The sequence below is a fragment of the Podarcis liolepis genome, assembly GCF_965112155.1.
Source record: "Podarcis liolepis genome assembly, chromosome: 2".
In the NCBI taxonomy this organism is placed as follows: Eukaryota; Metazoa; Chordata; class Lepidosauria; order Squamata; family Lacertidae; genus Podarcis; species Podarcis liolepis.
The window spans coordinates 86,662,018-86,679,850 of NC_139555.1; the positions used below are offsets into that span (position 1 = coordinate 86,662,018).

General features: G+C 40.6%; 1 protein-coding gene and 1 long non-coding RNA gene across 3 annotated transcripts in view; one reads left to right on the forward strand and one right to left on the reverse strand.

Annotated features, from left to right (window-relative positions):
• The first annotated feature begins 341 nt into the window (after nt 1–341).
• Nucleotides 342–17,833, forward strand: part of TXNRD3 (thioredoxin reductase 3) — a 28,011-nt gene continuing 10,519 nt past the window's right edge. The window contains exons 1-6 of one of the 2 annotated variants that reach the window (XM_083490977.1): nt 342–752; nt 9,706–9,766; nt 12,178–12,287; nt 13,127–13,246; nt 14,891–14,963; nt 17,112–17,231. In XM_083490977.1, the coding sequence (XP_083347103.1) occupies nt 630–752; nt 9,706–9,766; nt 12,178–12,287; nt 13,127–13,246; nt 14,891–14,963; nt 17,112–17,231 (607 nt within the window). In that variant the 5' untranslated portion in view covers nt 342–629. Of the gene's footprint in view, nt 753–779; nt 1,043–9,705; nt 9,767–12,177; nt 12,288–13,126; nt 13,247–14,890; nt 14,964–17,111; nt 17,232–17,833 lie in introns of those variants that run through there. The other variant, XM_083490978.1, reaches the window with a different exon arrangement.
• Nucleotides 545–9,696, reverse strand: LOC310701026. Its single transcript, XR_014522899.1, has 2 exons — nt 5,801–9,696; nt 545–5,754 (listed from the first exon to the last, which is right to left on the reverse strand). It is a non-coding gene; the product is annotated as an uncharacterized lncRNA (long non-coding RNA).

Consider the following 17,833-nt stretch of genomic DNA (forward strand, 5'->3'; position numbering starts at 1 on the left):
GAGCAAATAAAACTTTTGTCTACTTTCCCCATGCCCCTTTTCTTGACACGAAGTCTTATATGATGCAACCTTTCATCACAGGGAAACTTGCCACATCCCCTTGGTCATTTGGGTTGCCCTTTTCTGAATCTTTATTATTGGCATTAAGAGAGATTCCACATTTGGGTTGACGGAGGGAAGAGAGTGCGAGCCGAGGAAGGTCTTTTGCGGTCTCCTCGAGAGTAACCCTTCGTTTCACAACTGCGCAACACGGGGCAGGGAGAGGCAGGAAAACCTCTGCGCGGCGCCAGAATCCTGACCTCCCTTCCTCTCCCGTTTTGCTCTAGAGCCCATCTTTGGCGGGGGCTTATCCTGCTCGCCCACCCCGAGAAAGGCCGAGGGGTTCAATCGTCCCTCTCCCGCCTCCTCTCCAGGCCCCTTCGCGGGCCCGCCCGCTCCCTTGAGGGCGAAAGCGGAGAGGGGCGGAGTCGAGGGCCGCCCCCACTGCCCATGCGCAAGCAGGGCGAGTGAGTTTACCGCCTCAGCAGCAGCCGCTGCTGCTGCATTTAGCCATAGCGGCTCATCGCCGCAGACACCGCCGCCGCCGCCGCCTCTTCTGCTCCTCCTCAGGCCAGAGAAGCCAGCCAGCCATGCCGCCTCCGGGTCAGGTCCGGATGCCGGACTGGGACGCCCTGAAGCTCCGCGTGCGGAGCCTGATCAGCTCCCACCGGGTCATGATCTTCAGCAAGAGCTACTGCCCCTTCTGCAGGAAGGTGAGGCGCGGAGGGAGGAAGCGGGCGTCGCCTTGGCAACGACCCCGGCAAGGGCAGCGGGGGCGTCGGAGGCCCGAGGAGGCCGCGCTGCCCGCCGCCGGGAGAGAGGGGGAACTAGGCCCCCCACCTCTCGAGGGAGCGCCTCTTCACAGCGCAGGCTCCCGCCGCGGTGGGAGTGAGGGGCAGGGGGCGCGCAGACAGGGCCCTGCTGCCTTCAGTATCCGCGGAGACGCCCGCGCATCCTCCTCACCGGACAGCCCGCTCCCTTGAGGCTTGGCTGCGGTTGCGGGGTGAGTGTCCCGGAGTGGCTCCACCAGGGTCGGCTTTGTGAGCGTCGAGTGACCAGAGCCTAGCAGGAATGGCGAGGGGCCTCGACAGCCCTCTGCCTCGGTGGATTTTATTGGTTTATCTAATGGCATTCCTATTGCATTCACCTTTTCCTCGCCCTCCTCGTTCTTGCAAGGCTTGCAAGCAGGCTGTGTATAGATTTTATGAAATAAACAAATAGGCTTAATCTCCCTTGCCAGCTCTGTGAGGTAGGTTAGGCTGAAAAGCGGTGTCTGGGCCAAAGGTCACTCAGTGAGCTGCATGGCTGAGTAGGGATTCATTCAAGCTCTTGCCTCTGGCACACTAACCACTACACCATACTGTTTCTCAATGTAGACCTGGTATTGCTTTATTGGGGGAAAGGACACGATTCAAGGTGGGCCTGAACTAGAAGTCCGAGTCTTCATAACCCACTGCCCTTCTGCTTCTTTTTCAACTTTAATGCCAGGGCTTCCTAATTAATTACCAAATGGACTAAAATTTTAAAGATGCTGTTTTGGAACGAAACCTCATTGAAATAACAGACAACTGTCCAGGATCAGACTTCAGATCTGTTTGTAGGTCATATGTCTTTGATCAGTTTGTGGAATCCAGTTGTGATTCCTGACTTACTTTATGTGTTAGAGGTGTGGGGCATAAGATTGGAAATAGAAAAGGCAGTAAAACCAGTATCTATTAAATAGGGATTAAATGTGGTGTTTTTTAAAGACATATTTGGGACCTGTAGCTCAAAATAAGTTCACTTCAGCTGACTTGAAGATAGTTCAGCTGTGTTAGGCATTTAACTGGCTAAATCTGTCATTCAGGGGAAATACGTTTTGATCATCAGAAGTCTGTTAAATCTTTTCAGTGGGGATGAAGAGCCTGAAGTAATCGTAGGGTGGTAAATTAATAATAACAATAATAAGATTAATTAAGGTGTGTATTTTTCTCTCCCTTTGGTGTGTCAGGCGCCCACATCAGAGCTTTTGAAATAAAGGCTTCCCTGATGGAACTAGGGATGGGCAACAAGTTGAACCACAAGAGACAGTCTCTGACTTTATCTTATGTTTGCGGCTGCAGCTAATATGTATGCTTTAAGCAGATAAGCTGATGATTAAAGCTTCTTCTTTAATATGATCATGAGGAACAACAGATCAGTTAGATGACATGTTCATCTCTGATTACTTGTGCACTTTTTGACATGTCACTGGAAATGGAAGTTTTGTATTAAGAGATTTGTATTATTTAATTGGTTTACTAGTCAAAATATTGCTTATGGACCACCATAATGTTTTTAAGTGTGGTTAGTTTTTGCATGTCACATTGACATATAAAGGAAAGGCTGGGGAAAAGAGGAAACAGAACTCTGTGTTGAGCAAGTGCTTTTTCCTGGCCCTGTACAGCTCTTACTCTCTGTATGGAAAGACATAACTGGTCCAAATCAGGAAGCAATCTAATACCAAAAATGAGTCATAGCAGAGCTAAAAAATTATATGGGTAAAAGATCATATGTTCTTCTTGAACTAGTTGTCAAGACTGAGTATGAGTATAGGCTACTGTGTGATGAAATCCCCTTCCACTACCAGAAAACAATCAAATAACATAGTAGTAAGCAATTAGGGAGCTGAAGTGAAATGTTGATAGTGAATTAACACAAGTAAAACCAGGTAATAGTTATCTAAATAATAGTAAAGGCGCAAACCAACAATAGAGTGAGAAGGTAAATGAAGATTTCTGGGTCAGAAAGGGGACTTGTCAAGATTAGGAGACTATGTGGCTCTAGATACATGGTGCTTTTTTTAAAAGCTGGTGATTGTTTCCTCGTGCAGCATTATTTGGCTAACCATATAATAAAATCAAATATTCTGTTTTCCCCCACTGTCAGTTACAGTAAGCTGATTTTCAATGTATAAGGAAAAGGCACAAAAATATAAAGTATAGAACCCAACAGACAATTATTTGGTTGGTTAGTTCAAAGGAGAGAATTTCAATCCCTCCCTTGTTAGGGTTTAACAATGTAAAATGTGTCATTTATAATTAGCGTATAATACATTGTACTGCTTGGTATATTTATGAAAGGTTGTATTTAACATCACCAGAAGAAGGCATCATGAACAACAGTTCTTTCCCATCCCCTCCTATTCCTGAGCATTCATGAAAAGCTTCTCTATGGGGTTTAGGAGAACCTACGCAACATTATGGGCTGTGTCTTATGATGCTGTAGTCACAGTCACGTCCAAAGTCCATTTTGGGGGCCTAATCTGGCCCACAGGTCTGTTTAATCCTGCCCCTGTGGCAGTTTATTTCCTGGGGTAAAATCCTTTAAAAAACTGAACAACTTCAATCCTAAAAAAGGTGAACAACTTTGGACTTTGGTCAGCCCCCACGGCCCTTCACTTCATCAAATCTGGCCCTCTTTGAAAAAAGTTTGGACACCACCAGGGGGAAATAGTCTATTCCTGAGATCTTTGGGCGAGTGTTGCAGTATTGCTTTGCCTAATTTGGGGTGATTCCACCTCCCGTTGTAACCTTGTTAAGACACAGCCCACAGTGTTGGGCAATTTTTCTCCCCTAATCCTGTTGGGGATGGGGGATGGGCGGGGAGGGAAAGATTGGTTGCATAAGGTCCCTTCCACTCATGTGATGCTGGATGCAACTTGAAAGTCACAGAGCAATTATTTCAAATTTTTCTCTGACGTATCTTTTTAGTGGAGCTTACACTCAGATGAGCGTGCATTAGATCACAGTCTCAGAAGTAGAAATGCCTTAGTTCTTTACATTTGTGAATACATGTACAGTTGTACCTTAGTTTTCAAACGCCTAGGGAGTCGAACGTTTTGGCATGCCAAATAATCGAAAACTGGAAGTGATTGTTCCGGTTTTTGAACGTTCTTTGGAACCTGAATGTCCAGTTGGCTGTAAGAGCTTCCTGCAGCCAATCGGAAACCGTGCCTTGGTTCCCAAATGTTTTAGAAGTCAAACGGACTTCTGGAACAGATTCCATTCGACTTCCAAGGTACTTCTGTAATACTAGAGATAACTGTAGATTGCTACATGTGGTATGCTTGGTTCTGGTGTCTCCAGGTAGCACATAGATCACCTGAAAAAAGCAAGGAGCCATTCAGAAGCCACCAAGACCCTGTTTTCCTGCTTGCATATAGACAGCAGCAGCAAGGTGCAGAAGTGCATCTTGGATTTGAATGTTGAATGTTGTTTTCACAGGAATTATCATTCTCTAATGATATAGATTGCCATACACAAAAATCTTCACATGTAAAACGTTTTGAGTAAAGCCTTGTCCTTAAACCATTTCACTCATCCCAAATGATAATAAATATTCCACACTCTAACCAACTGAGCTATCCAGAGGAGTTGTTTTCAATGTTCCTCAAAGCAATTTTCCATTTGGAAAAAAATTGAAGAGAAGTCTTCAGGGGACGGTTCCCAATGTTTTTCCAAGGTTTTCCCCAGGCTTCCACAGCTCTGAGGTAAGCTTTTTCTTCAGCTCTTCCTATATCAATGCAGTGATACAAGTTTTCTGGAAAACATTAAATTAGAAACTTTCCCCATTACCCTAAATTGATTGGCTTATGATAAGCAAAACAAAATGCCACTTAAGTATGCTGTTGTTTTTATATGCTGTTTAAAAACTGTCAGAATTTTTAGTGGTCAAAAGTATTGCCCTTACAGTGCAATCCTATGCATCTCTGCTCAAAAGTTACTGCCATCTAAAAGTGTATAGGATTGCGGGCTAATGTCATTTGGAGTTTATGCATTCATATTGAAACATGTTTTGTTGAAATACTTATGTTTTAAAACATAATTCAATAGCATGCACTTACAATTTTAAGAAAAATGACACAATTTTAGCAGGAACAAAGAGCTCTAGAGACAGATATTTCCTATGTATAGAGGCCACAGCTTTGCATACACAGGGTTGTGGGTTCAAATGTCAGCATCGCCAGCTACTTCTGGGAAAGATCCTTGGAGATGTGCTGCCAGTTGGTGTAGACAATACTGAGCTAGATGGACCCAGTGGTCTGATTCATTATAAGGTGGTTTCCTCTAGTGTGTGGCTGGCTGCTTTGAATCCAGGGAGTTGGCCTTTTTATCCTTTTTTTACTTTCTCTGTAGTAGTATAGCCCAGGCCTGCAGAGCTTTGTGTTGTAACCATTTGGCATATTCACTGATAGGCTAGTCATCTTGGATGATAAGTATTGGAGCATTGGATGTGGCTTAGAGGTCATTGCTGGCTGCTGGTTTTACCTCTGTTCTAATTATGGATGTTTGTTAGTTTTAAGATCTGCTGTTGGTTATAGCTTCCGCCACTTTGTAAGTTCTGTTATAGGTAAAGATATAAAATACCTTTGAATGCTGGGGGTGAGACATTCCCTCCGCCCCAGAACTGATGCCGTATTGAGACAGGTGGATACATGGCTGGATTGGCTGGCTGCTTACATGGCATATTCCTGCAGAAAGCAGGTTTGAACTCCCATCAGCTGATGGGTGTGGAGTTCAAATCTGCTTAGTTTTGCTGTGCAGCAAGTTCCCCACAAGGAAGTCATTGGCACAGCTGATCTCCGCAGAAAATGATGAGCAGATAGTTCAGTCCGGCTTTGTTTGGGTGCACAAGTGAACTTGTTCACTTGTGCAACCTATTCCTGCAGAAAGCAGGATTGAACTCCTTGCCCACCTGTCCCACCCACCCTGCAGAAAGCAGGATTGAACTCCATGCCCACCCGTCCCACCCACCTGTCAAAGTTGGGCCATGGGAGGTGGGGAGTTAAAGATATAGCCTCCTAGGCCAGAAAGCTTCTCCACTCCTGGTGTAGACAATATTGGCCTAATCAGTTAAGACAGCTTCCTCTGCTACACCTGTGAAGCCAAAATGTCAGATAGAATTATTGTAATAAACGTATATGAATTATGACAGACTTTCTCTACAGAAAACATACACATATACTGGGTGGGTCATGCTTGAAGTAGACACATTGAAATCAGTGGACTAGTACTCAAATTTTATCTTTGGTAAGTCATAATGCACAAACCGCTTATTCTAATCACTGTAGCACATTCTTGTTTTCTGAGGTTGTGATAAACAGGCAAATACACAATCACAAACAGTCTGGAAACTTGAGATTTGTGAAAGGATTATCGCATATGCCCATCAAATTCAACAGCAGTTTTTTAGCATGCCTATAGGATGCCTGCCGGGCACCTTCGTTGCATATCTTTAGGCGCCAGGCAAAAATGTATCTCCATAACCAGGCCTTTGGCTGATTTAACATTCTGTGGCCTTTTAAATGTGTTTGTGAGAGGGGTTTTTTTGGTTTCTTTGTGTTATTTTGTGTTTTCATTTTGTATTTTTAAGTTGTAAACTGCCCTGTGATATTTGGATAAAGAGTTGTATAGGAATTTAATAAATAAAACAAAAATAATAGTGCATATATGAATATAAATATGTGTGCATGCATGCATATAATTAGTATCCAAGTCAGCATACTTTGTTACAAAATCCTAATTGGCTCGTAAAGTAGCAGTCATGGGAGCCAGCTAATTAGCTACACAGCAGTTTTTAATGTAGGTGAACTGGTTTAGAAAAACAAAACACAGATCAGATGCCAAGAATTGTTCTGGAAAGTAGAGTATCACACCTGACTCTCTTAATAGTACTGTTCATTTAAACTACCACAGTAGCTGCTTCTGTTGAATATTACACTAGCAATATTTACAATAAATTATCATTTTATGAGAGAGGAAATAATTCAAGGGTAAAATAAGCACTTGGCAAATGTTCCTATGTAGTTTTTCCTTAATATTGGGCCTGCAGCTTGTGGCCCAGAAATTATGGATTTGTTGAAGGGAGGACTTGTTCCCATCCGCTTGGTGCCTTATTGCACCCTTGTTAACATCCTTAAAATGGTTAAGAAGAAATAAGAAGCAGGAATTGCTTATTTACTAAGGCTAATCCTTGATGATATCTTCACCATCACTCCAGCATTTGCAATTGCCTCATAATGTAGCACTAGTCATTTGGGCGCACCTAACCAGTTCTATTTTACATTGCACAGTTTCATTAGCCTAGTGGGCTGATGAGAATAAAGCAGGGTGGGTTTTTTGTTTTTGATTTTTTTTTATTTAAAACCATGATTAGACAGCTTGTAGAAGACCAAAAAAACTAATGAAAAGCCATCCAATACAAGCAATGGAAATATGCAAATTCATAATTATATTTTATTTAACATTCAATACTTCCTTCACAAAAAAGTTTTGTTCTGTTTTGTACCTAAGAAATGGGTGCAATTCTCCCAAGAGCTTTCTGTTTTTAGTCCATTTCACAATATTAATTTTTACATTAGTGTGCCTCCATTATTCTGTCGAGGAAATAGCTTGTGACAGATACCTTTGCAGTAGGCTTCAATTATACCAAGAAATTTCTTTCCAACATTGCATATTTGACTTTGCTAATCAATAGCAGCAAACGGCCATACATTACTGCATTCTGTTTTCTTTTTAATAAATCACAACTAACTGCAAACACTTCAGCTGTTTGCATGACAGCTCATTCACATGTAGCAATATGCTTTGCTCCTTCCTGGTACAAGTGGGAATGAGAAGCCTAGAAACCATGGCTTATTCCATTTGAACCTTGGATCATGTGTTTGCTCGAGAACAAACCAGAATCAGCAAGCTAAGATCAAGCCACAACTTCATGGTCGTGGTTGGTTTGGGAGTAACAAACCATGTTTGTGGGTTAATGACAAGCCCGTATGGCTTGTTGCTTTCAGTTAAACCATGGCTTGTTATTAATCCACATAAACTGGGTCATTGTGAGCTATTTTTTATTATATCTCTATTAAGTTAACCAGAAAATTGCAGACATTATATTCATTGGTACTGGTGTGTAATACCAATGAAACAACTAATTAGTAAATACAAAAACAAAAAACTTGAAAAGCTACATCCAAAGAGTAATGGACCCCTTATACTAGGGCTGCAGTACATCTGGATTTTCCCGGACATTAATGGAATTTCAGAGGCGGAATTAACACCCCGAGGGAATTTCCGAAAGGTGGCTCTTTGTCCTGGATCTTAGACAAGTCAGTCAAAAAATCATGTTTTTTGGTGTGTTTGTTAAAAAAAAAGTTCAATAACTTTGGGTTTTGTCTTAAAAAAGTTCAACAACTTACAGAGTGTCCTGGTTTTTACTTTTTGAAATATCGCAACCCTACCTTATACACACACAGTTTCTTTGGTTGTCAGAAATACTAGGTAGAAAGGGTATTGCCATTTAACCCAGACAATATCATTAGCTGGTTTAAGAGAGTATTTTAGACATTAACTTACTTTTCACAAGTAAGGTACAAACAATCAAGGACTTGAATGCTGAGATGTCTTACATGAGCAGAAAGGCACTTGTACTTGCACAAAGCAGTCCTGCTGAACTCTGATTTCCCTGTTCTTCTGCAGCCTCTTTCTGCAGAGGAGGAGGGTGGAATGCAAAGTGGGGGTGGGGGCGGAGAGCCACAAACTCTGTGTTGCATGAGTGGAGTTTTGTTCTGCTTTCTCTAGATCTGGCCCTAGAAGTTCAAATTTGATATGGTTGAATTTGAAGTGTTGCACAATTTTGAAGATGGTTTATTTGAAAATAATAAAACAACAGTGGGTTAAAATACATCATTTGGTATAACACAGATGTACAGTGGTACTTCGGGTTACAAACACTTTGGGTTACAAACTCCACTAACCTGGAATTAGTACCTTGGGTTGCGAACTTTGCCCCAGGATGAGAACAGAAATTGCACAGAGGTGGCAGCAGGAGGCCACATTAGCGAAAGCGCGCCTAAGGTTAAGAACAGTTTCGGGTTAAGAACGGACCTCTGGAACAAATTAAGTTCATAACCCGAGGTACCACTGTATTCTTAATATAATATTTTACAAAGAGATAACCAGTAGATTGAAATTATCTAGCTTTCTGCCTCCGTAAATTGCTTTCACTTGATAAGTGGCTTTAATAGAAAAAATAACTGCTACAAAATAGTATATTTTTTTTCTTGGAGAATATGTATATTTTTTTAATAGTAATATATTAAAAATATTCCCACAAAAAGTTTGTCTTACAACCAGCTTTGTAAGCAGTTTGTGATGATAACTTCCCTGTCCTATAAAGGCCTACACATAAGGAAGTCCCATTCAGTTCAGTGGTGCTTTCTGTGAATCAGGTGGGTATGGGATTGCAATGCTATCCAGCCCCACAGAGGTGATGGGAAAGGGGTTAGGATAGCACATAGTGATCCCTCTGCTAGTGGAGAGGAGCCCTTCTGGTGGGGAGGCTATGCCCTGACCAAAGGAAAACTGCTCTTGGCGGTTCTTCCTTTGCCATTAGCCAGTAGAAATGCTGAAATGGGACATTCCAGGATAGCATGCCAATGGCTTTGTGTGCTTTTAAATTATATAAAAGAAAACTAGCAATCTTCCATATAATATGTCATAAACAGTTATAGCCAGCACTTGCTGGTTACCTACAGATGCACTGTATAATTTCATAAGAAATTTTTTTGCACTATTATTCAATGAGAAATAAAGGTTCAATTTTTATGCCTTTCCCTGGTCTCACTTAAAAACAAAATATTTATTTTTGCAGGTGAAAGATCTCTTTCAATCTTTGGCAGTAGAATACAGTGTTCTGGAACTTGACAAGATTGGTAAGTAAAATTGACTTGCTATTTCATTGTTGTTAACCATAGATACATTACACAAATGCACACCATTTTACTGAATGAAGGCATCCTTTCAATCTGCATGAAAGAAAACAACTCCCAAAATGTATTTTTTATCCAGTTACTTAATTCTGGATTTTAAGTAAATGAGTTTTGTGTTGGGAAGTAAAATTTTGTCGTTTTTTGGAATTTTGAAGGACTGTGTCTGCTCTGTTCTTACGAAGCTGTTTCTGTTGCAAATGTAAATGTACACTCCTTTATTTCAAATATTATCTGTTGTATTGGTTGCCAACTTATTAATGATTGACATATCTAAACTTCAGAAAGAAAGTTGCTGACTCATTGGCAAGAATTCTAGCACCAACTATAATCTGAGTTTATTGTTGAGCCCAGGCATTCTGAGATTGATAGTGCTGATTCTGATCCATCCTGGGGAAATGTTTCAGAAGTTCTTTCTCTTTCTTAATCCTTTCATCTATTTTGTACTGCATTGGCTTAGTTTAGAGTGAATGTTTTGGCTTTTTAAAGCATGGTTGTAGGCTTACTTATTCAGTAAAATCCACCATTCATTGGGGCTTTTACCTAGATAATGTTATCTTTATAAGATTGATTGCACAGAGCTCTCAGGCAGAATGAAAGGTAACCCACAGGTAAGATGAGAGCTTGCTTAATTCTTTTTACCAATATAAGATGACCAAATTAAATGTTTTCCCCTCACCTCTTTTGTGTGTTGCATGATCTGGACCAATACAGCAACATGATGATAATTTTGGATTCTTTTAGCTTTAATCAATGTGTCAGGTATCAAAACATTAAATGAATAGTTTGGTTTGGTGTGTGTTCTGCCACATTTTGCTTGTCAGCAAGTTAAAAGAAAGCTATAGTAATAGTAAAATACAAAACTTTTTTTAGATACAACCAATTAACAAAGTAACTGCTGCCTTCATAGGCTCTATTCTTTGTTCTTTGATTGAGGTTTGTTTTTGTTCTGAACAATCATTTGTTTTGTTGATATCCCATTTGTGAGCTTCCTTGGAGCCTCAATCTAGGTCAAAAGGCAGACTAGAACATTAAAAACAGGGGTACATTTGGAAGAAAGGGCTGGTGTTGTTTTGCATACGTATTGACTTTTAATATGCATCAAAGTTGAAAAGCCAGGCTGAGGAAACAAGTGAGTTCTTGTCTCTTATATGAAACCCTCATGCAATAATTGAACACGAGGTTTAGTAAAATCCTTTTGAACTGTATCACTATATCCTAAGGCTTACAATTCTACAGAGACATAATTTTTATGAGTTTATAATTGAGACTGATCTTGTGTTTGAATTATGACTTGAAGTGCAAAAAGGATTCTACTGACTTAGGCTTAAGCCCAGTTTGCTCTAAAATTGCATCATAGCTAAAAATAAGCCATGGTCTAACATGAATGAGCAACATGCTTGGAGCTCACTTATTAAATTGTACATTTGGGGGACATACTGGAGCACTGGGATAGTTTTGGATCCAAGTCACTCTGTCTTTGGTTGAGCCACAGCCACGAAAAGGTTGTTGCAGGCAAGGGGGAAATTTGACATCGGAGCTCACAATCTGATGTCAGGGAGGGAGATCTGATGACAGATCGCCTTCCCTGCCACTGCAGCATCTTCCGTGGACCATGGTGCAGCCAATGTTGGGACTCTGGTTTGGCTAAGGCCAAAAGGTGGGCATCCTCCCAGGGGCCATAGATTGCTACCTCAGCTTAAAGGTCTTGCCCTCTGCACAGTGCTTTGTAGATTGACCAGTTTATTTATTTGTCAGCAAGGTACTTTGCATTTCATACTGTACTGGAATGTTAGATTTTGGATTTAGGGAATTTCCAGGTTCTTGTTAGATTCATTATGTTAAGTCACTTCTTTCATGAAAAGTGCCCAAAATGAATGAATGAATAATTGTATCTGCAATCTGCTGCATTGCTGGAACTGAGGCACATGGATCAGTCTTAAATATAGTTAGTAAAGACCAGTCAACTGCAAAGCATAATTTATGAAGCTGCCTTGCTTCAAATAATCATAGTTAAGATTAACTACGTTTTTGGACTATAAAGTAAACAGCAGTTAATCTAAAACAGATGCAGAGAAATTTATAATCTGCTTCTGACCATGTTGCTGAAGAAGATGGAGCATTGCTGAAACTCATTCTCCATAATGCTAAAACATGATGAGTCTTTCATCCAGATGTGGTCAGTCTGAATGAGATGTTTTCCTGATTCTTATCTGCCATACTTATGTAATGGCTTTATATAAATTATCTTCTGTTTTAAGTGCCACTTTTATTATAGCTGGTGGAATAGTGTCTTGCAATGCATAGATCTTAGCAGAATTGTAGGTTTTAATTCTACCCTCCCTCTTCTCTCTTAGATGAGGGGCCCAGCATTCAGGAGGTGTTGCTAGAATTGACAGGTCAGAGGACTGTTCCTAATGTATTTGTAAATGGAACTCATGTGGGTGGATGTGATCAAACTTTCCAGGTAATCTCACTCTTCCTCCTCTTGGCATGAAAATTAATTGTTATGAGATAATGATTATGCTTTTGTAGCTAGCGTCTCCAAACAGTGTCACTTGTGCTATCTTGTTATGCAGTACATAAAGTTTGGAATTCATAAAGTTGCAACTATCCTTTGTATCAGGCTTGGGAAGTGTATGCACCAGTAAGAAGCAAACAACCACCCTGTTTTATATAGGTTCTTTTTATCAGGAGGACTTCAGTTTACATTATTGATATCTACATTTCCTAGTATTGCTCTTTCATTGCTGTTGTTGTTTTTAGATGTGCAGCCAGAAACGATATATGTTTACTTTTGCCTTCTATTTTCTTTCCCAATAAAGAGTGTATAGAATTGTGGTAGTAGCTTTAAGTTTTCTTAAAGGTCAGACAAGTGCAAGGGCTTCCTTATCAGGACAGCTGCATCTTAAATGAGTAAAACAGACCCTGATCTTAAAACATCTGTACTCAGTAAGTTTGTATCCAACAGTTCTACTACTCACAGAAGGCTCTTGAATTTAGTGGAGGGGTCAATGAATGGAATGGGGAAGGAGGTGTTTTTGGCAGAGTTCCCCTTACTTCTGAGACACCCTGTGTCGTCACAAAACTATGCTTCAGAGGGCAAGGTAACCCTCTGGAGCAGACTGGAAGGTGGTGCAGGGCACTACAGGAAAAGGTACGATTTGTGGAAAGTTGCCTTCTCCTGCTGCTGCTAGATTAAAGAGCTGTCCATTTCTAGGAGGAGAGCATTGGATATAACCTAGCTTTGTAATACTAACAAAGTATTCTGTATTCTGATTTCTGTGTCTTGTGTCCTTTTTACAGGCTTACCATAGTGGCTTATTGCAGAAGCTTTTAGGGGATGGGAAAGGCGAAGAGATGGAAGCCTACGATTATGACTTAATTGTTATTGGTGGTGGTTCCGGTGGGCTTTCATGTTCTAAGGTATGAACTCTACAAACAGGTTCCAAGCATATAGTGAATTGTATGTGGTTTCATATTTTCCAACCGACTCCTTACATTTTTAAAAATCTCATTCACAATACCTCAGCAGCATTCCATATCTGAGTGGAACTGCAGTTCAGACCCTTGCCTGAACAGGGTCTTTTGACCCTGCAGCAAAAGGGCTAAAGAAACCTGGCCTGGTGTGTGGGTGTGGGTGATGATGTTTCTTTGAGAGATTCAAGTTGCATTCTTCAAAACAAAACTGGGATTAAGTTTCATTGAATTAAGTGGATTTTACTTCCGAGCAAGCATGCATAGGATTGTGCTGTCAAGACTATTACATTATCTCTGAGCAGCCAAGAAAAAGGGGGTGTTTGTATATAACAGCAAAAGAAAACCTGTGACCTTCCAGATGTTCTTAGAATCCCAACTTTCATCAGCTGCCACCAGTGTAGTCAGTGGGTCAAGGATGATGGAAGTGGCAGGGCAACAGCATCTGGAGGGCCACAGGATCCACATCCCTGGAGTATGCCATCCAAGTTAGCTTTACATGCGAAAGACCCTGCAGTCTAATTACTAGGAAATAGCTCTTGAGGATCTAGTCATCTGCTTATTAAGAGAGGAGCTAATGGATTGCTAGGTTTTGTGTTGTGTTCGAGAACAGTTGTTCCCAAACATTTCTCCCTGTGAATGACTTGAAAATGGCTGGTGCTCTTGGCATACCACTTAATGATTTTCTGCCTTGGGGAGAGATATTGCTATTGTGATAATTTAATAAATAAATAATGCACTGCACAAGATACTGTGCGAGTTTTAATTGTGTTTTTATTGCTTTTATTTCTTACATTGTAATTTATTGTATTATAATTTGAATTCCATAGAATTTAAATTGTTAAACAATAAAATATAATCTAATCTAGGAAATAAAAGAAGTAATAAAAATACAATTAAGAATCAAAATACATATTTATCGTGCCACAGACGAAGCTTGTGGATCACTGACGGTTGTCCAGTACTCAACTTGTTTGAGAATTAAACCATTCATAATGCATGCCATAAATTTAAGTTTAACGCCCCTTCTTCTCTTGGAGAAGGAAAAGGATATTAATTGACAGAAGTCTCTTTCACCTGTATATCATGATACTACAACACACCTATTGTACATATTTAGCCAGTGGCAACTTCTTATTCACATTTTGTATTATCCTCAGTTTGGGCATGGGGGGAGGGAGTATTTAAATGTATGGGAAATCTTTGCATTCTAGAGAGTCCTGGGGGGCATAGGTGAGAGTCCTAGGAATGAAACTGCTTAGAAAATAACCCTAATGTGGTAGAACAAACAAGATTTAAATCAACTGTGAGAGGTGAAAAAAGAAATGTTTCATGTAGGGTGTGTCTATGCGTGGGAGAAGTAAGGACATATAGCTAAGAATGCTAGTGTGAATTATGTGCTGAATTGCTGTGTTGAAGAAACATGAATAACTGCATTTCAGCCAGTGGCTGTTCTCTTCCTTGTCACAAATGGTAACTTCTGTTCCTTGGGGCATAACTGTTTTCACGAATGTGAACTGTTAAACTGCACCTAAAACGGGACAGTCTTCTACATCTGCATAGGTCTGATGTTCACTTGTTTGTTATTTACAGGAAGCTGCTTCCTTAGGAAAGAAGGTCATGGTGCTAGACTACGTTGTGCCAACACCACTGGGTACAACATGGGGTAAGTAGTGATTTGAACAGATTTCAGTGTTGCCACTTAGTCAGCCAACTAGCATGCTGGGGGTTGTTCATTCTTTAGTGTCTGTTTTGCTGTGTGCTCTTGAGCATAACATATAGTCAATGTGATGGCTTTCTAACTTCAGCTTTCTTCAAATCCTCAGCAAACCTCTCTTTAGATCCGTGTCCTACAAAAAGTATTATTTGGCTAATGTTTTTGTTCGTATGGAAGGACTTGAATATTTCTCATCAAAGGAACTCTTAAACCTATGCGCACAAAATTGGAACCATGGCCATGATGTTCCCATTACATAAGCACATACTGATCTTGTGACTGTTGCATTGGCTTCCTCGTTTTAGGTTACGGCAGCAGAATAATGACTTTAACAGAGTCGGGTTCAGAGTGCAGTGTAGTATAGTATAGTATAGAACAAAATGTCTATGAATCCATTTATCCAACTTTGATTCTCCTTCAGTGCATTCTAATGACATGATGTGTTTAAAAGACTGGATATAATGAACTCCATGAGTATATTGCCAGTCAGTCAGTTGGTTCCAGACATGCAAGCGGGAGGGCCTCTAATCCAGTGGAGGTTGCTGCAGGAGGGAAGCAACTTTTGCCAATCCCTCTTTCCTTACCTGCAGTCCACAGTCTTCCACACTGTTCCAAAGGATCCTCAAGAGCAGCTGTAGGGGGGAGAAGGAATGGGGGGCTGATTTCTGCTCCAGTCGTGGTTGGTCTGATCCAGCCCAACAACTAGAAGCAGAGATGTTGAAGGTTTGTTCTCGAAATCTTGACTAGTTCTTATTCTGTAAGGTTATATGAACCATGTGGTCTTTACTGTAAGCCCTGGAAGTTCACTACTGGCAGCTTTACAAATAGCTCAGAGGGCTTATGTAATCCCCTGGTGGCATGACAGGATTCCTTGCCAAAATTGATTGTATCTGAGATATGCTTTAATGTACACTCTTTGTTTCTGATATTATTGGGATAGAATTAAACCTTTCAACAGCCATTCAACCACTGGATTTTATGGACCCCTAGTGATGAGTGTGCATGAAAGGTCTCAATTCACATTTAAATCTTCCTGATGTATAATCTGCATGGTTATGTGAGTTGCACCATCTAAGATCAATGGATATGTATTTCTTAGCTTCTTCCTTTCCCACAGGCGTGTGTTGCTCCCCACCATTTACACATACTGTATATGGAATTGGAAAAGTTAGTCATTTTTAGTTTGGTAAAGCCATTTCTGCCAGTGTGGGGCTTGTTAGTAAAAATATTTCATTGCATTTCACTTTCAGTTTGTATACTGCTTTTCTATGTTACTATACACAAGACGGTTTGCAGCAACAAAACATACAACAAAGAATTCACACTTTATAGTAATCTGATCCAATACAGAAAGTCACAATAAAACATAACTTTAAAATGTAACTACTTATATCAAATAAATTAATATTCAATAATATCAAGTGCCTCTTGTTTCACTTCTGTCTGTAAAAGGATACATAGAACAGGGCAAAGGCAGGAAGCCTAAATGTGTGAAGCTGTGTCAGTTGTCAAGTCTTAACCACCATTAATACTGCAGCTGGAACTTTGGTGAGGCTGGGGAAGAGGGCTCACCAATATTGCCCTTTCATTGCTGCCAGCCTCCTATGCAGGAGATAAGAGGAAGCTGGCTGTGAATAATCAAGCCTGGTGAGAAGAGTCACTCCCTCTGAACTTAATTTAAGCCAGACTGCCGAGGTTTGGAGTGCAGTCAAAGGCAGCAGCTACAGCTTTATTTATTGCGTGTTACCTTTCTTTTTCCCCTTTGTTCTTATGTATTTAAGCCTAGATTATTAGTTTTGCAGTAATGAATTGAATCAATGTTTGACCGGTTGTTGATTTTGTCCTATTTGATATGTTTTGTAAACTGGAAGACATTTGTTGCAAGCAGCTTTGGGCATATGTAAAGTAGGCATATAAATAAATAAACTTGATCAATAATAAATGTTGCTCGGCACGCAGTAATGGTTTGTGTTGTTGACCGTGTATGTAAGGTATCTAAGATACGCCAGCAGTTCTGTGCATCTTAATAGTAGGTCTTACTTAATACAGTACTGTTAATGAGAAGTTTCTTAATTAAATGTACACTTTGCATTTCAGGACTTGGCGGCACTTGTGTAAATGTTGGCTGCATTCCTAAGAAGCTGATGCATCAGGCAGCCCTGTTGGGTCAGGCACTGCGAGATTCAAAGAAGTATGGCTGGGAGTTTGATCAGCAAGGTTTGTAAGAAAGCAAATAATGTATTTATGGGAGGAAAGGCCAATTGGTGCATTTTTATCTTTGGGACCAAAGCCCTGAAACTGGTGTAAAGTTAACTAGGCTACTAGCATGTGCTAGTGAAGGAATGTAAGGGATTTGGGGTGCTGCTTTCTCTCTCACCCCCCCCCCCTTCAGTAGGCTATTTAATGGCACTAAGTGATTGTTCTACATAAACTTGCGCTTGTCTTCTTTATACATCAGTTTTTGGAATCTTAGAGAGTCACTTGTCACTATCTTTTCAAAAGTTGTTGGTGTAGGTTGCAAATTTTATTGCAACTACTGTCTGTGTATTTATCTGCAAATATTGAAACATGAGACCTATGAGATCATTCTGAGTACCTGCATTTGTTTCAGTGGGGTAATGCAGCCCAATCCTGCTATCTGCTTGCTCGCTATATGAAAATTCACTTATCTGCATTTAAAGACTTCTGCCCAAGCCTCACTATACACTCCACAGAGTCACATATATGAACATCCGGCTTCCTTATTTCCTTGGTTTTTTGTGATGTGCTGCTTGGTGGCAGCCATTTTCGGGCAGAAACCATGGGAAGGAGGAGCAAGA